The sequence below is a fragment of the Plecotus auritus genome (genome assembly GCF_963455305.1).
Source record: "Plecotus auritus genome assembly, chromosome: 7".
Taxonomy (NCBI): Eukaryota; Metazoa; Chordata; class Mammalia; order Chiroptera; family Vespertilionidae; genus Plecotus; species Plecotus auritus.
The window spans coordinates 171,235,498-171,260,053 of NC_137774.1; the positions used below are offsets into that span (position 1 = coordinate 171,235,498).

A 24,556-nucleotide genomic window follows, 5' to 3' on the forward strand; every position below is an offset into this window, starting at 1 on the left:
ATCTGCCCTTCTCACCCGTCTCAACAGTGGATCTGATAGCCACACCGGCTCCTAAATGACTAGCCGGCAGGAAGCATAGAGAGCCTGCGGACACTGGACAAAGGGATGAATAACGTCCCCAGTGGAACGGAGTGGGACAGTGGGCGATTTCATCACGCTGGTCAGAACAATGTGCAATTTTAAAATGTATGAACTGTCTCGTTCTGAAATCTTCAGTGTAATATTCTTGGGACATGGTTGACCACAGGTAACTGAAACCGCGGAGAGGGAAACCATGAGTAAGGGGACACTACCGGACCAAGCATGGTTCCAACTCAATTCATGTATTTCCCCCAAACTACCCTATGCAGCAGGTAATAACATTAAACGCCCTCCCCCATTCTACAGGGGAAACGAAGGCATTAACAGGTACGTCACTTGCCAGAGGTCACAGCGGATGAACGGTGAGGCCAACTTGGGTTGATGGGGAAAAGTTAGACTAAGAAGACCCTTGATATTGGATGAAAACCTGGGGGGACAGTGGCTGGGGGGTAGCCTCCACCCTTTAGCTTGCTGCCTGGTCCCCTCTCTGGTGCTCTATTGTTAAACACCTCTGCTCACAGGTGTTTAGAAGAAGGCAGGAAGCAAAATAGACCGATGTTTATCCTTTATGAACTTACTGGGCATGGAAATACTCATTTTGCTGGAAGAGATGCTCAGATGATACATAGATTTCTCTAACAAGGTGAAATGGAGTCCTTAAGCCCAAAAAAAGATGTCTCCTCAGGCTCACAGAACCGAGTGGCTTGTGGGGCTGGATCACACAGAAATCCACGGTGGGAGTAGCAGAGGTCACGCGGCATGCCCACTGGAGGAAGCAGGGCCGGTTTCTCTTTCTTGAACCCCTCTCCCTAAAGACAGACTTCTCGTGTAAACTAACTTTGTCATCCAAGAGCAAACCTCAGAGAGTGGAAGGAAACGCATTTACAAACTAAAATTAATAAAATCACAGAGGAAAGCCACAGGGCATGCCCTAAAAGTAAGGTCAGAAAGATGCAGTCTTTCTCTCCTCTTAGTCCCTGCCAAGCTTCCCTGTGGCATTTCCAGAGGAACTGACCTGGAACTGTTCTCGGATGCCACTGTTCACCCGACTATCTGCCACAATCGTCCTGTAAAAATTACACCCCCTCCCCGGAAGGGCGATTACTTTGTATTCGTTCATTTAATGCAGGAAAGAAAGCTATGTTTTCAGCAAATAAGAGATTAAAATCATTAACCTTTCATTTCATTATATAGAGTGAGAGGACAGCTCATGCAGACTGAATACCAGTTCAAAACCTTTACCATCTGGCCTCTGCTTTTCATGGGCTTTGCGTTTAAATGCTGTGAGGCTCTCAAGGTGCAGCAGTGCAAAGGGGAGGTTGAGAAAGGGACAACTAGACAAAACTATTGTTTTAGATCTCCCTCCAATGACAGCTTCCTTTTTCAATTAAAGGAAATTATTTTATTCAATTACTCAGTTGCCAGTCAAATCACCATAGCAACTTTGCCTGCCAATGTCCCCAACAATGAAAAGGCTAGAGAGAGAGAAGCAGACTAAGAAGGCGCTGCCATCTCAGGTAAAGATGGGCAGCCACCAGCAGACGGGCACTGGGAGCACTTTTCCAAAGGGTGGGCGAGGGTTGGGTCAGGTCCTGCATCTCCAGGGATCAGCGGAGCACCTCTGCAAGGTGGCTGGGCAGAGGAGTTCGGGGGCACAAGCAAGGTGCCGGCAGTGGCTACTCAAATCCCAGTCAGCTGGTTCAAGTGATCAAGACTCACTCACTGGTACAATGGGGTGGGAAGAAGCATGACCCCTGGCAAGGTAGCATCCAACCTGGTTATCAGCATCTTAGAGATCACTTCGCCCAAGTGCCTGAAGGCTCTCAGAAACTGCATGTGAGCTCTTATGTGTCAACACCATTTTATTTTTCTTAGTAAAGGGTCCTCAGCTTTTATCAGATTCTCAACAGCTTTAAGAGCCACTTGTCTAGTCGAGGCTCACATTTGACCCATATGGACACTGAAGAAAATAATTTATCCAAAGTCGCACAATCAGTAGGTGGTATATTTTTCTGTCTCATTCCTTTTCTTTCTTTTGGCATTTTAAACACCTCTCCCATGGCCAAGCTCATCCTTAGTGGACAACTGTTTTTCTTGGTACCATCAAATCCAGCAGGCAGCTGCCAGGGGCTAGTCCAGGGGTTGGCAAACTTTTTGACTCGAGGGCCACAATGGGTTCTTAAACTGGACCGGAGGGCCGGAACAAAAGCATGGATGGAGTGTTTGTGTGAACTAATATAAATTCAAAGTAAAGGAGCAGAGGGGAGAGCAAGAGAACACTCCGCTCTTTCGGCTCCGCGGGCCGGATAGAACAGCCGAACGGGCCTGTTTGCCCACGGCTGGGCTAGTCAATTGGCAAGTGAGTAATGATTATCAACTGGGCTACCATCACAGAAGATACATTTTGGAGGCTCAAGGAACTACAAACATAGTTCTTAGGGAGTTTACAATCTAATTGGGAGATAATACATCTAAGGATCAGTAGGAAGCCAGTGCAAAATAACATATTTCAAGAGCTTTATTTGAATGGGTCAATGTGAACGAAAATCCTGGGGAAAGTCTATGAGGACCAGGAAGAACTTAAGTTAGGCTTGGGATGTATTTGAGTTTGGATTAACTGAAAAGGAAGAGAGCATCTTTGGGTGGAGGAGAACAGAGCAACATCAGCGCTGTGTACAATGTGCACATGGAAGATACTCCACAGTACATGTTTGGATGGATGTAGGCACATCGTAGGTGTCAAACAAAGGGTGGTTGAGCTGAACTGAAACATCTTTAGAATTTCACCTTAGGAATAACAAGATGATGCCCTAAACCAGGGGGTAGCACTTCAGCCAGCTGCCAGGTTGGGTAAGTAATGTGTTAGGGGAACACAACCTTGCTTGTTTGTTTAGTTGCCTATGGCTGCTCTCCTGCTACAATGGCAGAGCTAAATAGTGGAGACAGAGATCATCTAACTGGCAAAGCATAAAATATTTGCTATCTGACCCTTGAGAAAGAGTTGTACAACCCTTGGCCCGAAACATCAATCTTTATTTATTTTTTAAATACATTTTTATTGATTTCAGAGAGGAAGGAAGAGAGAGATAGAAACATCAATTATGAGAGGGAATCACTGATTGGCTGCCTACTGCACACTCCACAATGGGGATGGAGCCCCCAATCCAGGCATATGCCCTGACCGGGAATCGAACCGTGACCTCCTGTTTCATAGGTTGATGCTCAACCACTGAGCCACGCCAGCTGGGCACCGAAACAGCAATCTTAAACTTGTCTGTGCTGCTTTGATAGTCTGAGGAAGCATCTGACCTCTCTCAGAATATTTTTTATGTATTTTTATTAATTTCAGAGAAATAGGAAGGTAAAGAGAGAGAGAGAGATAGAAACATCAGTGATGAGAGAAATCACTGATCCGCTGCCTCCTGAACGACCCCTACTGGGGATCAAGCCCTGACCAGGAATCGAACTGTGACCTCCTGATTCCTAGGTGGATGCTCTACCACTGAGCCACATTGGCCAGGCTCAGAATATTTTTAATGAATAAAATGACATATATAGGATCACCAAGAAAATCAATCATATTGAAAACAATGACAAAAACAAAAAATTATGTTATACTAATAGATGTACTTCTTTATTAATACATTAAATAACAATACCTTGCAATAGATTTAATTACTACAATAATTTTAAAGTAGTGATGAGCATGACTAGTATTTGGGGATGTGTGCAACATGTAATGGGATAAGAAAACATCTAGAATTCTAATGCTGACAAAGTCTCAGGAATTATTAATACCACTGTTGCTTGTTGCCTATGTTCATATTTTCTTAAAAAGCACACTAGATTTGGTGAAACTACAGATGTAATTTTTGTCCAACCAAAGTCCAGGGACCCTATGAATTCTATCCATGGACCTCCTGAGAATCTGCAGAGTGCAGGCCAGCACCCTGTTCTAGAAGAGACATGATCCCCAAGATCACCCAGGGTGACACAGCAGAGGTGAGCGAGAACCTCACGCTTTAAAGAGCCTCCTCTCTCTGTCACTGTCACGAGATCTGCTCGGCACGGAAATGAATTGCAGAGGAAAGTCCAGAACCACTAAGTAGTCACAGGTTTAAAAATGTATCATTTGACCTTCAGCTTTCAGCCTTCTCTCTTTATTTACAAACTAGCGGCCTGGTGCATGAAATTCGTGCACATTAAAAGGGGATTAATTAGAGAAAATAATTTAATATTGCAACTTGCCCTTTCTCTATAATAGAAGTGTCAGAGATGAAAGAAAATTAGTAAAATGTGTATGAAAACCTTCCTCCTGTCAGAGTCTGGGGCGTACCATGGGACCCAGGGTCAAGTTCCCGCCCACACACATGTGCCTCAAAATCGCATGAGACCCAGACCCGGCCGCCCTCCCCCCCTCCCCCCATTGGGCTAGATCCAGACCCGGCCAGTCCCACCCTTGTCAAAGCCCTGCTGGACAGGGGGCATAGCCTCAGGTCCCCTGGCCTGGCACCAGGATGGGGGGCGTGGCCTGAGGTCCCCCAGCCCAGACCAGGGCAGGGGCGTGCCTTGAGGTCCCCCGTCAAGACCCTCTGGTTGGGGGGCATGGCCTGAGGTCCCCCATCAAGCCATGCCAGGCGGGGGGCACAGCCTCAGGTCCCCCAGCCCAGAACCAGGAGGTGGCGCAGCCTCAGGTCCCCCATCAAGCCCCACCGGCAGGGGGGCGCAGCGTCAGGTCCCCCATCAAGCCCCGCTGGGCGGGGAGCGCAGCCTGAGTTCCCCCGACCCAACACTGGGGGTGCACCTTGAGGTCCCCTGTCAAGCCCCGCTGGGTGGGGAGCATGGCCTGAGGTCCCCTGTCAAGCCCCGCTGTGTGGGGGGCATGGTCTGAGGTCCCCTACCAAGCCCAGCCAGGCAGGGGGGCACAGCCTCAGGTCCCCTGGCCCAGTGCTGGGGTGGGGGGCGCGGCCTGAGGTACCCCATTAAGCCCTGCCAGGCAGGGGGTGCGGTCTGAGGTCCCCCGGCCTGGTGCTGGGATGCGGGGGCGTGGCCTGAAGTCTCCTGTCAAGCCCCACCTGGTCGGGGGCGCGGCCTGAGTTCCCCCGACCCAGCACTGGGGGTGCACCTTGAGGTCCCCTGTCAAGCCCCGCTGGGTGGGGTGCATGGCCTGAGGTCCCCTGTCAAGCTCAGCCAGGCAGGGGGCACAGCCTCAGGTCCCCTGGCCTGGTGCTGGGGTGGGGGGCGTGGCCTGAAGTCCCCTGTCAAGCCCCACCTGCTGGGGGGGTGCAGCCTGGGATCCCCTGGCCTGGTGCTGGGGTGGGGGGAGCAGCCTGAGGTCCCCTAGCCCAGCACCAGGATGGGAAGCACACCTTGAGGTCCCCTGTCAAGCCCCGCCGGGCGGGGAGCATGGCCTCAGGTCCCCTGGCCTGGCACTGGGGTGGGGGGCACGGCCTGAGGTCCCCCAGCCTGATGCCAGGGCAGGGGGCGCAGCCTGAGGTCCCCTGTCAAGCCCCATGGGGGTGGGGGAGGGTGTAGCCTCAAGTCCCTGCTGATTGCTCATTAAGGCTCCTTATGGGAACTTGGCCTCAGCTGTGGGTGCAGCCATCTTTGTGACGGAGTGATGGTCAATTAGCATATTCCCTCCTTATTAGATAGGACTGGTTCAACCCAACCCAATGACAAGCAGACAAATAGAGTGGAGAAGGAAACTCAGCTGGCATTTCGTCCCAGGCCAGCAAGAGCACACTTCCACTCCCAGCTCCCACAGGGCTCCGTGCTACACAAGAGCTCAGTTTACGTCGCCAGCCACAGTCTGACCAGGGATGACATCAGAGGTGCTCGTGGTGGGAGGGGCTGGAGCTTTTGGGGGTCGATGTGTAGGAAGGACAGTTGTTGAGATTCTGCAAAGCACTCAGAATCGCCCTCCCACCCGAGCCCCAGAGGGTGACCTTGACAGACCAGGAAGGAACTCTGGGGCCGGGCACCAGTCTGCAAGGTGCTCCTGAGACTTTCAACTTGGAAACTAAAGGTAAGAAAAAGGAATTCTTTGTGAAGGCTCGGCTGACATCGAGCAAGCCCATTCTCACTTATTTCTAAGGTTATTCCTGGCGGTCAGAAGGCTCAGAGTTAAAAAGCATAACTTCTTACAAAGAAATTGGATTTTCCTCCATTCTCCCCCAAATTAACTAATGGTGAAAAAACAGTTATTTAAATTGTAAGGTCTATAGTTTTAGGGGCAGGAAAACACACCAGACTACATCACCGCTAAGTATTACAGCCATTTGCCCAATTATTGATATACATTCTAGTAAAACGCTGTGAAAAAAGCTGACAGTTCACTCACATACTATAGAGCAGGCGTCCTCAAACTATGGCCCGCGGGCCACATGCGGCCCACCGAGGACATTTATCCAGCCCGCCAGGTGCCGCTGCCTGTCCTGCTTAGCAGCCGACGCGTCCTGGGCCCGCAGTGCGCATAGGAATTTGTTCATAGTGGTTTTTTTTAAACTATAGTCCGGCCCTCCAAAGGTCTGAGGGACAGTGAACTGGCCCCCTGTTTAAAAAGTTTGAGGACCCCTGCTAGAGAGTTCCGCAAGCTGGCATTCAAGATGAAATAAACCCAGAGCGGGACTTTCAGTCAGGCTGGTGCACTTAGGTGTTCTCTGAAGCTTCACCACATCCTGATATTCTTTTCGTGATAAGAAAACAAAAGCAATAAACAATATTGTGTGGGAGGGGGGTTAGAGGTGGGTGCACAGACACATGTGGGGGTTTTGTCTGGCTTTGATTTCTGCAGTGGGGGACGCAGGATGTCGGTTTCTGTCTTGGCCTCTGAGATTAGCGGTAAAGGATTCATGGAACCCCCTGTGGCCAGTGTGGACATACATCTCCATTTCCACGTGGTTCAGGGTAAGAAAAAGAACCAACACAAACTAAATCCCCCGGGAGCTACTCTGCTAATTCCTTGCAGACAACCTTCCATCTGTACAACCTTCCTCGGTCTCTGCTGTCATCATCCCCATGGACAGCGGAGGGAAGTGTGGTGCAGAGAGGTTAGGGGCTTGAGCAGGTTCCAGTGAGTTCTGGGCACTCTCCCGGCCCCTGCCTGACACGTGGTATGTTTACTACACGCCAGGTGCTGTATTCCACAGAAGGGAGGGAGTCACTGCCCACATGTCATGGTGAGGAAGACGGACCTGAACAAGTAATTCACTGCAAGTGTGATGAGTGTCCAAGTAAATGCTGTAGGTGTACCTAACCTAGCCTGAAGAAGGGGCAGAAGCTCAGGGAAGGCTCCCTGGAGGAAGTGATCATTACACAAGCGTCCTGAAGGATGAACAAGAGCTGGGTAGGCAAAGAGGTGGTAGAGCAATCCTGGCAGAGAAGAGCAAGCAGAAAGATTTCTAGCCAAGAAAGTACATGGCTCTATAGAGAAGCAGAACAGATCGATCACAGAACCCATCAACAGGAAGAATGTGCATAGAGGAGACACTTACTATGTGCCAGGTGCTGTTCTGTGCAATTCATGTGCATCAACTCACTGACTCTCACAACTAGATGAGGTGCAAATTGTTATCCCCATTCATCTGTCTGAGGCACAAAGAAGGGGCACAAATAATCCACTTAAGAGCACATGGTTTAACAGTGGTGGGGGCAAGGCTTGGACCAGGGAGCCTAGGTCCAGAGCCTGTACATAAGCCACCAGTGTACACTGCCTCGCCTTTGTCATGAGGATGGAAAGTCAGAGTCACCAGGTTTCAGAGGTCAAATGGCCCAGCCTTAGGGTATATGTAAGGAAGCTGAGGATTGGAATCAAGCCACTGGTCCCAAGGATTGGAGCCAGCTCAGATCTTGTCTTCTGATCCCACATTTGGACAAACTTAAAGCTGAGAGATGAAACCAATAATTGGACTGTAAGTTTTCATCCTGAATAAGAAACTTCTTTTAACTCTCTTAGGCTGTGACCTCAACCATAACTCAAATCACATCATCCCTTAAAAACACTCAAGGAAAATCCAGAATCTGTCCAGCTTCTATTTGAGTCCCCAATGGGATCTTCATTTCAGCAACAGCCTATGCAGGGTCACTTTCTGTGAGGAACTAAGTTCATTTGCTACTTGTACATTAACAAAAAGTGTAGGATGGAAAGACAGACAACTTTTGAAAAAAAATGTCAATTTGTGAATAATTTTCAAAACCCACCCAGGTGGGCATGACCTTGAGATTCTCAAGTGAACATCAGCTTAGAAGCAGCCCTGTGTGAAGATGAATTTCCCAAGTCTCATGATGGGAGGCGTCTGCAAGGGATGGGGGGAATTATTTAGGCAGAAAAGTGTGAAAGGGAAAAGAAAGAAACCCTTTTCCTTCCCATTGGTTGGTGTAACTGTCTCGGGCTGAGATTTAGAGATCCGCATTTCTTGACCCTGTGCCCCTAAAATATACACAGAAATATTGTGAACTTTCCCACATGCACACCAGAAAAGTCAGGGGTAGACTTTTTTATTGAAGACAGCTACTGAAAATTTTAATCTACCCTTTCAGCAATTGACATAGCAAAACTCTGAAGCAATTTTAACAAATCAGGTCATACTACAGAAAAACTACAGGTAAGTTCAATGAAAACTATTTTTCACCTTTAACCAGTCAATGATAGCATACTAGTATGTGAAGTATGTCCCATTGGGAACATCATGGGTGAGGAATATTTTTCCAGGACTTGGTTTCCATTGCCACCATAACATATATTTTTTGCTTATGAGAAAGACACTTACCCTGGGGAAATTCTTAGGCAGAGAGAGGAAAGTTTCTCAGACATTTATAGCCAAAATATTTCAAAACATAGGTAGCTATATTTATGCTTGGTTCTTATTTTAACAAACGCTAAGCATTACTGCCCACAAATAAATTTTCAGTATCACTTTAGAAATGTTCTCTTTCATCATGAATGCACGATTTTTCTGTTTTAAGAAAGCAGGTAGAATTTTTGAAAACATTGCAAAATAGGTTACAGCCTGTAGCCTTACTTAGAATTTGCCTCTTCAAATCTTTTCTATATTGATTAAAAATTTAAAATCTACTGTTAGCAAGGAGGATAATGAACAACCTCAGGTCAACTGTAGGGGAAAACAGAAGCTGGATAAGGAACAAAAATGTGCTTGGTTGTTAAGTCCAGGGCTCTGGAGAGCATCATCCTATCTAATAAAGAGGGAATATGCTAATTGACCATCACTCCATCACAAAGATGGCTGCACCCACAGCTGAAGCCAAGTTCCCATAAGGAGCCTTAACGGGGAATCAGCAGGAACCTCAGGCTACACCCTACCCCGCCCCCGTAGGGCTTGACAGGGGACCTCAGGCCGCATTCCCCACCCAGCAGGACTTGACATGGGACCTCAGACGGCACCCCCCACCCTGGCATCAGGCTGGGGGACCTCAGGCCATGCCCCCCACCCAGCAGGGCTTGACAGGGGATCTCAGGCCATGTCCCCCACCTGGCAGGGCTGGACGGGGGACCTCAAGGCACGCCCCCTACCCCAGTCTGGGCTGGGAGACCTCAGGCTATGCCCCCCGTCCTGGCGCCGGGCCAGGGGACCTGAGGCTACATCCCCTGCCCGGCGGGGCTTGACAAGGGTGGGACTGGCCAGGTCTGGATCTAGCCCAATGGGGGCGGGGGCCGACTGGGTCTGGGTCTCATGCGATTTTGAGGCACATGTAGGTGGGCGGGAACTTGACTCTGGGTCCCATGGTGTGCCCCAGACTCTGACAGGAGGAAGGTTTTCATATACATTTTACTAATTTTCTTTCATCTCTGACACTTCTATTATAGAGAAAGGGCAAATAGCAATATTAAATTATTTCCTCTAATTAATTCCCTTTTAATGTGCACAGATTTCGTGCACCAGGTCACTAGTGAATACATAATGTCTACCTGAAACATCACCAAACTAGCCAGTGAGCAGTCAGTTCCCCATATCCGGGTCTAGTGTAATTTCTCAGGTTAATCTTTTATTAGCCAGTTAAGTATTTTCAAAGATTTTTAAAGACTATTTCCTAGCAATGCCTTTGACACCATTATCCTCATTTCATAAATAAGAAGAGCAACTGATGTATAAGTACCTACCAAGATAAAGAAAGAACTGGAACCTAATTCCAAGGACAGAACCTAGATGGAAACTTCACATTAAGATGGTTGAAATCTGAGTATAACCTCTGGCCATAAACTGATTTAGACAATTTCTTAGCCTTGGCCTGCCTCTTGGATATAACAAGAAACTTTGGGCTCCCAGGGAGACCCGTCACAGGTGTTTCTACTCGCAGGAGGTTATCCGTATCCAGGCAAAAGACTTCAATATTAAACATTAAACAGACCTCTCTGGGGAAAACAGAATGATTGAGGACCCCCAGAGCTGTTCAGGCTAATTGCAATTCGTGCTAGAGCACAAGAAAGCTCTCCCTAAACACATATCCTCAGGCCTCACCTGTAATGGGAGAGACTCGGAGATGTTTACAAATGAATGGGGGGATTTATCTTGCAGCCAAACAGTAAATGCCACAACCAGCTGTGAAAGCTTTCTCTCTGGTCCAACAGCAAACAAGCAGCTGAGCTGAGGCTCCCCATGCCCTTGGCCAGCAGGGCTGGGGGCAGGCGGGCTGCGTTCACACTTCCTTCCCTCTCAGAAGGTGGATCAGAGGAGAAGAGATGTGAGTTGTGTAGAAAGAGCATGGGGCTGGACATCAGGGGACTTCAGTTTCCATTTTAATTCTGTCCCCGTCTAGTCGTTTTGTCTCGGCTAAGCAACTTCAGCAACTGAGTCTCAATTTCTTTCTTTGTAAAAGGAAAATAATGGTGGGAAGGAAACAAAACATTGCTTGTCTACTGTGTATAAACACTGTGTGAAATCTATGCACAGCAGCCCTGCAAGGAGGGTCACATGAACTTGACATTACAGATGAGGAAATGGAGGGGGCTGAGATAAGGTCATGTGACCAGCCACATATTCTGGAAGAGATAATAGAGACAGAATTCCTAGTACAGGCCCGGAATCAGGAGCTGGCTTCCCCATTCTACCATGCTCCATTTGGAACTCCAAGATGTCCAGTAATACTAAATTTGAAGCTAGCTTTCCAGGGCATTCTTAAAGTATATTTTTCAAGCTAAACAGAAAAAAACATATATGTAACAGTTTGTTATGATGGTGAATAATTATAAAATATTTATACATAAGAATTTGGGACCTAAACCCCTCAAATGTTAGAGACAATTCTGAATGTTAAAATGCATCTTTGCTGGAGAGAAATGATAATTATTAAATGTAGGTACAGGACAGCCACATATACCTGGCACTCTTCTAGGTTTTTAATGTTGACAAATTCTTCCTCATCTGTGATTTCCTTTGATTCTCCTAACCACACTTCACCATGTTTTGCAGCTAAGGATACTGTCCTCAATGCCTGGGGGCACATGTCAACTCCCGGGTCCCCCCACTTCTGATTTCAGCGGCAGCTGTGGCACAGAGAGCTTCCTGTGATCTCAGACTCTCCTCCTGGCACAGCCCGAGTCCAACCTCAAGCACCTGCTGTGCTCCTATCACAGCTCCTTCCCTCCCAGGAGCTGTCCTTGATCCACAGCCAGCAGGGCCTACAAGGTGAGAACCATGCCCCTGGGGAAACCCTGGGCAGCAGAGGAGGAGGCAGGTGGAGAGTAGAGGCCCCTGTCGTTTTGATAGGGACATTTCGGAGGAAGAACTCTGACACTCCAGAGGGATCTCAGCAACATCAAGTTCCATGGAAGCAGCTTGAGTCACACATGGTGATGTACCCTCCTTTCTTCTCTCACTTTCCTCATGTCTCATTCTTACTTCTAAACAAAATAAAAAAATAAACACCTGTGCAAACAAAATAAATGACTTGCACCCAAGTCCCAGTCTCAGGCTTTGCTTTGGGGGGACCCCAAACTATGAGAGGCATGGAGGGTCTCAGCAGAGGAAGTGACAGGCACAGGGCCACCTGCCCCAATTCTTCTGGTTCTTAATCCAGTGAATTTTTCATATCTCTACACACAAGGCTACAAGCTGTAATTTCTACCTTCTACCAAGATGCCGGACTTAAAACAAGTTTAAAAAATGCACCTTTCAGTGCAAACTGAGTACTAAATGATAACCATCATTTTTGCCAGGGGGTTACACAGATCATCTACCTTTAAAAAACTTGGCTTTTTCACCCCAAATTTTGAAGTATTACATTTTGCTTTGCTGGTAAATTAGAAATGTTAAGTTTTTGTACATAAGAAAGCTGAAGTTTTAGGACTTTCCTATGTTATACTTTTAACTATTATTGAAACCAGAATTAGAATCTTTTCTACTCCAGGCTTTGTCCACCAAATCTACTCAACAGCAGAATTGTAGATTACCCTTAAGGAAGAGCATTGGCCTGGAGTTTTAATCAGAGGCAACTTTTTTTGTTTAATGTTCTTCCCTTTTCCATTAGTTGCTCCACAATTTCCACCCTCTTGAGCTCTCAGTCATGTACTCCAGGTCTGAATGACTCACCATTCCTCACGTCCAGAGCTCTGAATATGTCATGTGCTGACCACTTAGTGTGGGCTCCTCCCTGGCCACACTGATTGGCTCAGAGGACAGAGAGGAAGCCAAGCCCGGCCACTTAGAGTGAACACGGGGACTTTGAGGGCCCTCTTCCAGCAGGAAGCTACACAAGCCGGCTGCACGTCTTCAGTGCCTGGTGGCCACCTGGCCACCTACAGGAAGGGCCTTCCTGAACTGAGGCCAGCGAAGGGGCGGGCGTGGCACAGAAAGGGATGGAGACAGACTGTCGAGGTCACACGATCTGTCCTCCCTGAATTCAGACTTGCCACTGAACTTTACAGTCCCAGGAGCCCAGACATCACTGCCTCATCTTCCTTCAAGCTCCTGCCACGTGGAACTCAACAAACCAGCCAGAAACAAGCTCTGTACTCTGCATTGAAGAGACTCGGCGCAGAACTTCTCTGGACAAATAAGTATTTCCCACCGTAGAGGTGTTCTCTCTTTTCCGTGTCAGCACGGAAAAGGAACGGGTCTGATTCTGAGCGGAGGAGCTGGGGATTAAGAAATAAAAGAAAGAAAGAGACCAGATAGAAAGATAGAAACAAAGCTGGGAGCCAGGTGGGACGCCATCCTCTCTGATGGAGAGGCAGGGACCCCGAGCCCAGGCAGCACATTTATTTTATACTCCCCAATACCAGGGGGTTTCACCAGAATTTAGGATCAAAGGAGCTTATTTGCATTCTTGAGCATTCCTGGTGCTTGACTGGATTTACATATCAAAGCCCGCTCCCGGGCACCTGGACAAAGGTAAAAAGTCAGTACTGATAATACCCCCGACCTCTTGGGGAGGGCGTAACCGAGACGGGGCTCTGCCAGTCGCCTGGGGCTCAGCTACCAACAATTTAAAGAAATGCCCATGTGCCTTCCCAGGCGGCCCTCTACATCCCGCGACCAAGGAATAAGCTGGAAGTCAAGGACCAGAGCGGAGCTACTCAAATCTTGGCAGAATCCTCTGTCCCTGCTTCAGAGAGCCCGGGAACGAGGTAGTGAGCAAGACCCTTCGTGATCGTGCAGCAGCCAGCCCCAGGCAAGCCCCTCACCTCTCATGCAGAGTGCACTGACTCCACACACCTCATTTCAACAGCTCGGCGCTTCAACTCACATCCCAACTGCAACTGGGATCCAGAGGATGGACCTAGATGGGAATTCCTTCGGCTCATTTTGTTCTTTTGCTCAGAATTACCTAGCAGCATTGAGAAGCCCTGTTTCACATTTTACACTCTTAGAAAGCTTCTAGCCACCCTTGTTCCCTCGGAGAAGCGGAATAAAAAGGGCTGGAGAGGTGATGAGAACAAAGAAAACTGAAACTACACCAAGAAACTTGCCCAAGGCAATACGGATACAATGAACTGTACTTGGTTTTAAAGGTCTTATTCCTTCTCCTTCCAGAAAAGTCACCATCAAGTATTTATATCAAAGACAATGTTTCAAAGGCAGGGAGGCAGGTTCCCAGCCTGAAATGCAGGCAGACTTGTCTCTAATTGTGGAAGGGAAATGGGGAAGAGGTCAGGTGAGTGGGATCAGGTTTACCAGATGGCCCACCACTGAAGAGGAGGGGACAGGTGCTGGCCCAGGCCTCCATACCTCTGTCATCTGTTACACACACATGCTGTGATCCCATGCTCCCTCCAGTCTTCTAGCATGCTTAGAATACCTGAGGTCACTACCTTTGGCTTCTGGGTGTGACATACAAACTCACCTGATGAATTCCACAGAATAGTACTGAATAGGGGAGCTTCCTTCACTCTCTCCAGGTTTCCAAGATAGGGCCACCTCGGACTCGGAAACCACAGTGACGTGCGGCTGCTGGGGTGCTGCCGGAGGCAGGCAGGAATCTAGGCAAGACAGCAGGCAACTAGTTGGTTTAGGATCTTTGCTGCGGGAGAGGCTTAATATATATAGAAACAACAGGTCTGCTTCCTACTGCCTAAACCTCTCTATTCAGAGCAGCCTGAAAATCCACACCACACAAACATAAAAATAAACACAACTGGGTTCACTATGTAAGGCTGGAATCAGTAAGAACTGGTCTCCCCGTCTTCCCCCAGCCCCCCTGGCTGGAAATCTAACTAAACTATCATCCAGACCATTGACTTTGGGATACACCAGTGGTTGGCAAACTCATTAGTCAACAGAGCGGCAAATCGCGGCTCGCGAGCCGCATGTGGCTCACGAGCTGCAGTTTGCCGACCACTGGATACACAATGGAGTGTAACCTTTAAAACCTCAAATCATACTCCAGCCTTCTAACAGCCTTTCATCTGTTTGCATGTTGGGATTGATATTTACCTACAAGGAAAATAAATGCTCAGCCACTTTCTGTGTGTGTGTGTGTGTGTGTGTGTGTGTGTGTGTGTGTGTGTGTGTGTTCTCCCGATGATAATCAGAATACATACCAGTGGAAGGACATTTGGGAAATGCCCTCATGTGTAAAGACATAGGCATCACCCATGATCCTCTTGCCCAAAGCTAACTGCTGCTGCCATTTTCATACCCAGACTTTCATATCACTCAGCCTTCCTTTATACCCCTGCCTCTGCCAGAAACATTTTTCCTGCTTTCTCTTCCCAGCGAAATAGGCAGTTTTCAAAATTTGGGGCAAATACATGATTCTTCCTGAAACCCTCCCTGAGCCTGGAGGTGGAGGACGTGCTCTCTCCTGAGTGCTCCTAGGCCACTGCACAGACCTCGGATACACTGGGGCTGCTCGCTTACTGCTTGCTTCTCGCTCGACAGAAGCTCCCTGTGAGTAATGCCCTGTGATCAAAGCATCTTTGGCCCCAGTGCCTCCTCTGTGAGCCTTTGTTGGGTCCCCTTTGCCTATAAATCTCTCTTCCCATGTCTCTTCCTCACTTTCTTAATTTAATTCCCACTTACTGTCATCTCCACTTAGAAATCAGCTCAGGGAATTCCTACCTCCCCCCTCCATTGGGTCTCCCTTTGTATGTTCTTACAGCACTGCAGGTAGCATTTATCACTATCTGTGACTACACATTAATTAGATGGAGTCTTAACCCATCCCCTCTATGTTCCAAGAAGGCAGGAGCTGTTCTGTTCACCACTAAATTCCCAGAGCCTAGTACAGTGCCTGGTACATAGTAGGTCCTTGTTGATATATACTGAATGAAGGAATGAATGAAAAGCACCCATCAGTTTCCTATTATTAATTAACTGAATCCATTTTACCTTGGGGCAAGGTGGTAACATGCTGAGGAGAGCTAAACCACCCTTTGCCTGTCAGGGTGGAGGCTGCTACGCTCACTTGATATTCAGTGCCTGGTTTCAAATCTCCGATCACTTCCTCCTGTCAATGACCAAACAGGAAAAGTGTCAAACCAGACAACTTCCATGAAGGCTGCATCTTGAGACCCCTGTGAAATTTTGCTTGGGACAGAGGTTGTTTTGCTTTCTTTGAGATTGGCCAAGTTTTCAAATTTGTAAAGAGGAAAACACCATGATGTATTTCCCAAGACTAGAGCATCACCCTTTATAGGAATCTATACAATAAGTGACTAAGGGTGGGGAGTGCGTATCATGTGGAGACTCTGGACAAAGGGATGATTCATGACCTGGGCTAGACTAGCCTGATGGTGAGAGATTTCATCACGCTACTCAGAACGCATGCAACTTAAACCAGGTATTATTTATTTCTGGAATTTTCCATTTAATATTTTCAGACCTCAATTGACCGTAGGTAATGAAACTGCAGAAAGCAAAACCTGGGATAAGGGAGGACTGCTGTCGTCTTGCTTGGATAAGTTCATCTTCTGCTCCCTTAGCTTCCAGCACCTGCCTTCCCCAATCTGCATCTCCAGCTCAGACCTGCCTCTAGAGTCCAGCCATGGGCCTGTGACTGCCTCCTGAACATCTCCACCCAACAACTACCTAGCAACTCAAATTCAACATAACCAAAGCTCAACTAATTCTTTCTCCTCCTCCCACCCAAAACAAAAAACAACCACCTTATTATACCTCTTGTGCTCTCTCTCATTGTCCAAACCTCCCTGTTCGTCCGTCCTCCCTCACCGCCACTCACTAGGTACCAGTACTCTTTCAGATCACTTGACTCTAGTAATGCCATTTTGTCCTCACAGGCATTTCAGTCCAAGTCCTCGCAATTTTGACAATTACGAGGCCACCAGTACTGCCTGCACCTCCAACGCAGACTCTACACTGTTAGAGTTATCCTCCTGAACCCCTAATCTGACCATGTCACTTCCCACTTTAAAACCCCTTAGGAGAGCATATGTGTGTCCCCTATTCATCCCTCCAGCATCATCTCATGTCACCTCCCTTCCCTGCATTCCACCTTCCCGTCAGCCTTAAGGACTTGGCAGGGCTCAGATTTATGCCAGTCAATCGCTTGCCTCTGGGCCTTTGAACCTGCCGCTCCCTCTCCATGAAATGCCCTTTCCCCCAGTCTTGCCTGGCTCAGCCCCACTCATCCCTCATGACTCAGTTCAGCCGAGACATTACCTCATTTCTTTGACCCCCAGCCTCCAGTCTGGTTAGGCAACCCTTCCTCTACGCCTCTGTGCTCCCTGGTGTCCCTGGTGTACCTCAGTCTTAACACCACTCACCTGACATTGTAACTGTCTATTTGTCACCTTCTCTGCACCCACCTGAGGGCAGGGAGCAAGTCCTTATTCCTCTGGCATCCCAGAGCTTAGCATAGTGTTATCAGACATGTAGCAAATGCCCACGAAATGCTTTTTGATGAACAAATGCATAAAGTAGTGAATGAGAAAAACAAATTAAACCAAGATGTCCAAGGTAATCCAATGAGCTCAAAGAGAGACTGCCCTCTCCACCTGGATTCCCAGCATCAATACCTGTGCTCCAGGCCCTGGAGCTAGTGAGGAACTCCAGACACAGGGCTGACTCCCTCCTACCCACCTCCCTCCAGCCACCTGCACACGCCTCTCAGATGCTCCCTTCTTCCACTTTCTCTGAATCCAAGCCGCCTGGAGAGTGTCTACCTCCACTCCCCCACTCCCTAGCCCCACTTTATCCTATATGCAGCTGCACAAGGGGTCTTTGCTGAACATATGGACCTGCTTTCACAGCCCCTCCTGCTCTAGTTCCCTGCATCTGGGCACCTAATTCCACCATCTGCCCCCTGGTTTCAGGTCAAGTTGGGTTCAGAGACTGGACGTAGGTGGACAGCAGACTCAGTTCTCCTTCTCTCCCAAGTGCCACACCAGGCTTTTCCCATGGAAGCAGAGACGCATTTCCAAGCCCACTTGATGCTTTCACAGGCTTTTGCTGTAGGATCCCTTTCCGTGAATTCACTGTGTTGCACGAAGCGTGGGGGCGTAATGCAGTTTCACAGGTTACTACAGACATTAGCTATGAGCCAACACAAATCCAGCTCCCATCAAGTGTTGTTTCTCTGTCCCAGAAACACAGACAGCCTGGTTTAATTCCTCTCCCGGCCTGGGAGGTAGGTATCACTCTGAATTTCATTTGTGGAAGATTAAAGGGAATCCCTGAAAAGTTAGCGATTTGTTCAAGGACATGAATGGCGAGGTGGGCATTTGAAGCCTACTTTGTTTGACTCCAAGGCCCAAGCTCTAATTCTATACTATGTGGATGAAAAATATTAGATAATATTTAAACCTACAAAACATACTTATCATAAACACTGAAGACCAGATGATTATTATTTTATCTATACATATAGAAGTTTTATGTACTAGAAATTTCAGAGTTATCACAGAAAATCAGAACTCACACGTTGGACCCTGATTTCAGACCTCACTTTCCCCCCTCTCACTTTCTCCTACTGCTGGAAACCCAGGCCATTTGTTTCCAGAAATGATGCTAGATGTTTTGTTCACTGGCCCAGACATGGAGTTACTGGACTATGAGGGCAGCCAGTTCACATGGCTGAGAGGAGGCATGAAGTGAGAGCCGTGGACAAGAAGCCAGGAGACCCAGGTTCCGAGCCAAGTAGCTGTGCCACTTAACTTCTCTGGGCCAAAGTTCCAACACTGAAACGCTAGGATTCCCCTTCAGTAACCTTCATTGGTAGCTTTAAAGTCAGGGCTGGGTCTCAGTTGCCCTGGTGCAAGTTGGGAATATCTAGCATCATGAGATGGAAGGCACCAGAAAAACAGAAGAGTACTCTCTTCCTGACATCCTTCTTCCAATGGTCCAGACCAGGGCTGTGTGGGCCAGGGTGGAGGGAGGGGCGAGGGGCGGGGGTGGGTTCCCATTCCCTGGTGGCCACAGAAAGTTAGAGTGTCGTCCAGGGTCTGGCAGGAAGGGCAGCACTGGCTTTGGGTCAGGATCAATCTTTCTCATGTGGGTCTGTCCTATGTGTTACAAGAGCCAGCATCCCTGAAGCTTGTCCACTAAAATGCTCACACAATATGCCCCACAAGGGACAAAGGAACCCTGACTTGGGGACCATTACCCATCAATCCCTTCATTTTATGGTCAAAGGGACATTCAGAGGGATCCAGTGACCTTGCCCAAAGTCACCCTTGCTGCGGTGACAGAGCTGGGACTAGATGCAAGTCTCCTGGTTAAGTTTTCTCTCTCTAACCTTGGGTAGCACCCAAATAGAATTACTGTCCTCCTTTAAAATTCCGTGCAATGTTATAATGTGCATAATATATCAGTGGAGTGGCACATGTATAAATAATAAATACATAAATATACATATATTGGTACACGCTCAAATATTTGTTTACTGATGGTATGCATGATAAAAAGTGTGGAGCCTGCCAGTTTAAACATCCTTTTCTATTTCTAACTCTAAGAAATGGCCAGAGCCGAAACCGGTTTGGCTCAGTGGATAGAGCGTCGGCCTGCGGACTGAAGGGTCCCGGGTTCGATTCCGGTCAAGGGCATGTACCTTGGTTGCGGGCACATCCTCAGTGGGAGGTGTGCAGGAGGCGGCTGATCGATGTTTCTCTCTCATCGATGTTTCTAACTCTCTATCCCTCTCCCTTCCTTTCTGTGAAATATCAATAAAATATATTTAAAAAAAAAAAAAAAAAAAGAAATGGCCAGATTGCCCTGATTTGCTTTATTCTTTATTTTTGCAGGATGAAACTGTAGGTTGCTCTCCTACAAAAAAGGTAAGTGTCAAATGCTAACCAAATCAGAAGTCTCTACATCGGCAGATTATCAAAGAATGCATGGGAATTCCACATTATCAGCCAGGTAATTCTAGTCATTTCACCACTTGCCAACCCAGTCTTTTGTTTATCATTCAATCCAAAGAAAATCAATCACCCAGTTTTAGGGACCGGTCCTGTCTCACGGAGGTCTCAAATGGTTAGAGGAAGTAAGAAAGGGGGGAGAGAAAGGAGTGGGGGAAAATCACCCACACAAAGGCTCTCCCACTAGTTTAAAAATTTCCTTTCCTTTTTAAGCTTCTTCACCGAGCTTTGGAACGGAGCTTAAATGACTGCAACCTTTAACGATGCTCCCCTGCACTTAGGAGGATGGAATTTGCCTGGGATGCTGGGTGGTCCTGCTCCTGCGGGAACTAAGCATCTTCTCTGGGTCTCGGTCAGTGAGAGGCAGATGCGGGAAAATCAGCATTCTGATCAAAAGGGTCCCCTGGATCCCGGGTTGGGGCAAGGGTTTAACTTTTCTCACGCATACTTACAAAGACCGCCGGAGGCTCAGGCTGCCCCTGCGAAGGAGAGGAAACAAAAGCACATGAGAAGGAAGGAAGGCCTGCGGGGTGAAATGAACACGCAGAGCCGTGGTCCCCCACCACGCCAGCCTCGGGCAGCTGCCCACACCGATTCTGCGGACCCTCACTCAGTGCCTCCTCGGGCAGGTATGCGGCTGAGGGCTCTCTGATCAGGACCTTGTCCAATGCTCATGGCAGCCCTATGATACGATACAGGGCGGAGGTTCCCAATCTCCCTCTGTTCACGTCACCTTGAGCATCTCGGAGATACTTGCACAGCAGCTCTACTCCAAAGCAGTGCCTAGCAGTTCCATTTCTTCAGGGGGTCAGTCATGTTACGCCCAAACGACTTGGCAGTACTAGCTCACACGGATGGAGCTGTTTCCTTTGAAAAGTTCAGATAAGCCGCAGCCCCCTGGGGGTTGGCTGCAGAGCCCCCGCAGCACCCTGGCACGCAGCCTGCCGTCAGAGACACACTATCTATGGAAGGATGCTATGGGAAACCCTGTATGTCGGTGAGGGAACTGAGACGGGTCAGGGGACCCACTGGTTGGATGTAATACAGGATCTGAACGTGAGTCCTCTGAATCCAGAGCCCACTCTGCCCTCCTGCCTCACTGCCCTCACGTCTAGTCCGTATTTCCACGCGTGCGCGATCCCCTGGCTCAAACCATCCTGTCCAGCTGAATGCCCCTCCCTCCTGCCTTTCCAGAAAGTGGCGGGCAGGCCTCAGTGCTCAGCCTCCAATTTGACCTCTTGTTCCTACAGGGATCCCTCCCGCTTCAGAACCTCAGTCGGTCTGCTAAGTGGCATGTTAGTGGCATCTGGCCTCCTGCTGCTCTCTATTGTTTAGTCAGCTGACTGGGGTTTCCCCAATAAGACCGACAGCTGCCCAAGAACAGGGCTCTGTTATCTCTGCTGGGCATCCAGCCGCAACCCTGAAAGTTACTGAAATCCGCAAGGTTGTCAAATGCTACCACCTGATAACACACTCTAACCGAGAGGATGTAGTTACCATAAAGGCAATGGCCACCAGGCATGTAGCTGACATGGCTGCTTTTACATGTGACCAAAGACTTACAGAGACACAATTTTACTTGGCACTCACAACAGTGCAATTATTATATCCTTTTTACGGGAGAAAGGTGAGGTGTAGACAGGATAAGTGACTTTGGCCAAAGTTACCCAACCTGTAAGTATAGGAAGGAGGCCTGTACCCCGGGGTGCTGTCCCTCCTGGCCTCTGTTTTATGTGTCCACCGCGGTGGCCGTCCCAGACACGCCGTGTAATGTGGAGTGCACAAGCCGAGGGGTCCGAGTGTCCAGCCCAGGTTCACAGATGGGGCAGGATCTTGATTTCAGAGGCACTATCCAGACTCTGAAACACCTGTCACCCTCCCTGCCTAGACAGTGCCGGCCACACCCACTGCAGGACCGGACGCTGGGGCTGAGACACTGCCTGGAACACTGCCGCCCTCGATGGGTCACAGGCTTGTTGGAAGTTCCAGGGCTACTGCCTAGGGGAGACCGAACCTCAGGTAATAGTTTCCTAGGTGAGGCCACCCCTTCCTCCCCTGTTAGGGTGGAGGGAACCACAGAGCGTGGGGCTGAGGGCTGCTGAGGCGAATGAGGAACAGTCTGAGCAAAAGTCTGAGATAAAAGCACATCATGCAAAGGGCACGCGAGCTGAAACTGTGCAGGACTTCCTTCGGAGTCACGAGGGCTCTGGTGACAGTAGCCAGAGCAGGGCCCTGGAGTGCGGGGTCTACAGGCGGCTCTGTTGCTTGGCAGGTATGACTTGGGGAAAGTCATTCGTCTCCGAGTCTCGGCATCCATCAGTAAAATGAGGTCATCGGATGGTGGCGAAGATGAAATGGAAGCACAAATGGAGAGCAGGGGGGATGGAGCCTGGCAGGTAACAGATGCGCAGTAAGGGATAGCTACTTATCACCCAGGACAAATAGGTTTCCGTGCGCGCCCGCAGGCAGGGATCCCGGGGAGTGACCCACAGGGCCACAGTATTCTGGGCAGCCCCCACGAACTCCTTGCAGGGATGGGGAAGGCTCTAGTCTGGCGGACAATTGCAGAATGGGGAAGGAGGAGGAAGACAGTGAGGGAGAAGCAAAGAGAAGAGGCCTAAGGCAGAGACATTCACCCAGACGGACCGGGACAGGAAACAGAAAAGGAAAGGATGGAGAGCCAGCAACTGGTTAGTGGAAGGACAGGCTGGAGGAGGAAAACAGGCAGGATGGACCCTTTGAGTGTACACGGCAAATGACATCATTTTCTTCTGCACTGTGTCGCCAGGCAGGGGGTGAGACACAGCTGTGTCATATTTACGGATAAAGCTTTATTGAGATTTCACAAAAATCAGAGTTGAACTTTTGGAAGAAAGGAAGGGAAAACAGCTGTAAGGCAGATGTCTTCTCGTGTGATAAACGGGGTGGGTTGAGTCCAGGATGCGAGGGCTGACGTCCGAACTCTTTCTTCGTGTGGCTGCCTTTGGAGGTGCAGACACACGTCTACACGAAAGGCACCCACACATTCGCGAGGACCACACGACATTGTTACTGTCTCTACACATACAGCAGCACCCCGCCCCCTCCCATCAGAAACCCTCCTGAGTATCTGGGAAATGCCAACCCCGGGTGTGCCAGGCGGGCCGCCGGGATGGGGTACTCACGGTGGCGGAGTCCTGGCCCAGCTGCACGCTGCGGTTCCGCTGCCGCAGGGGTTCATCGGCGCCGACCACAGAGTAAGAGACCTGGGAAGGTGCAGACAGTGGGTGAGGGCAGCGCAGGGCTTCCCCACCGGATCTGGGTCTGGGTTCTAGGGGCACTCACATCCCAGTGGGCTTTGGGGTGCCCTGCCTCACCTCACACACACTACAAGGCAACTGACATCACACACAGGGCCAGGGTCACCTCGGAAGCCTGCAGCGGCCAGAGGCAGGCTCTCGTCAGTGAGGTGGGATGGACTGGCTGGAACCAGTTCCTGTTCCTCACAACCACGCTCTCAGGTAACCTTGCATTTTCCCACCCTGGATACAACCTGAGTCGGGAGACACATTTCTCTACTCTAAGAAGACAATAGGACAGGGGCGTTGATGAATGGCTACCCTCCCTTGTTGAAATGGGAATGCGGGCCCAGTGCAGCCAGCTCTCCCGATTGCCCCCAGAGAGCTGAGAACTCCAAATATTTCTCTGAAATCTTTTGACTCCTAAAAGGTGACTCATTTTAAAAAGTACTGTTCAAAATAAACACCTTGGGGGCTCCAGCCAGTCCGATCTGCAACCTGTGGAAGGCAGGAACGCATTCTCTCTTCCCTCCTCCACTTGGCCGGCCCACCCCTTCCCCCTGGTTCAGATGTTACGTTACTTTGTACAAATGGACAACATGCCACAGTGACTCCCTGGTATTCCCCATGTTCCTGCTACTTGACTGCAGGCAACTGGGTACAGGAACCGTGTCTTCTACTTATTTTAATTTTTCCGTTCCCTGAGCAGAGGAAGGACAGGGTAGATCCTAACTGACCTTCCGGGCACTTACAAATGACCTTGAACAGGAAACATTTCCTCTGGCTTCAGGAGGGAAAAGGGGGCCGTGATCGAGATGCGCGGCTGATGGGAGGAGGTCATACCAGGAGGAGCAAAGATGATAAGGAGCACCCGGTTATCCCAACGCACCCACCAGAACCCCGTGCCCAGGTACTCACGGTGTACCCAACGATGGGGTGCCTGGGATGCCCTGGCATCTTCCACTGGATGCTGAAAGCCGTACAGTTCAATGCGTCCAGCACGACATGCAGAGGAGGCCCCACCTTGCCTGTTTTGTTTTTGCCAAAACAAAAGAGACTGTGTTAGAGGTCCATGAACCCTGGGGACTTGCACAGGACGGAAGAGAGGGCACCTAGAGGTGGAGAGCCGGCAGTGCAGCCGTGTCTCAGGTATGGCGTCACTGCTGTCCCCTCCCAACCTGGCATTGAAAGGGAAATCAGCCCAGCTCTTGCCCCTCAGTCGCTTTTGTAACTGCTAATACCTTAGGGACAAGCAGCGGGACATTCAAATGTTCTCACTTGACTCTAGGACAGCCGTGGGCAAACTACGGCTCACGGGCCGGATCCGGCTGTTCTATGTGGTTCTCTTGCTCTCCCCTCCGCTCCTTTACTTTGAATTTATATTAGTTCACACAAACACTCCATCCATGCTTTTGTTCCGGCC

The 24,556-nt window shown here is 49.2% G+C and overlaps 1 protein-coding gene across 1 annotated transcript in view; it reads right to left on the reverse strand.

Annotated features, from left to right (window-relative positions):
• EGFLAM (EGF like, fibronectin type III and laminin G domains) overlaps window positions 1-24,556 on the reverse strand; it is a 135,747-nt gene that overhangs the window by 61,632 nt on the left and 49,559 nt on the right. Inside the window, exons 2-6 of the mRNA XM_080677919.1 lie at window positions 24,052-24,161; window positions 23,020-23,100; window positions 20,308-20,334; window positions 15,870-15,987; window positions 14,383-14,518 (exon numbers count right to left, since the gene is read on the reverse strand). Of these exons, the coding sequence (XP_080534045.1) occupies window positions 14,383-14,518; window positions 15,870-15,987; window positions 20,308-20,334; window positions 23,020-23,100; window positions 24,052-24,161 (472 nt within the window). The remainder of the gene's footprint in view (window positions 1-14,382; window positions 14,519-15,869; window positions 15,988-20,307; window positions 20,335-23,019; window positions 23,101-24,051; window positions 24,162-24,556) is intronic.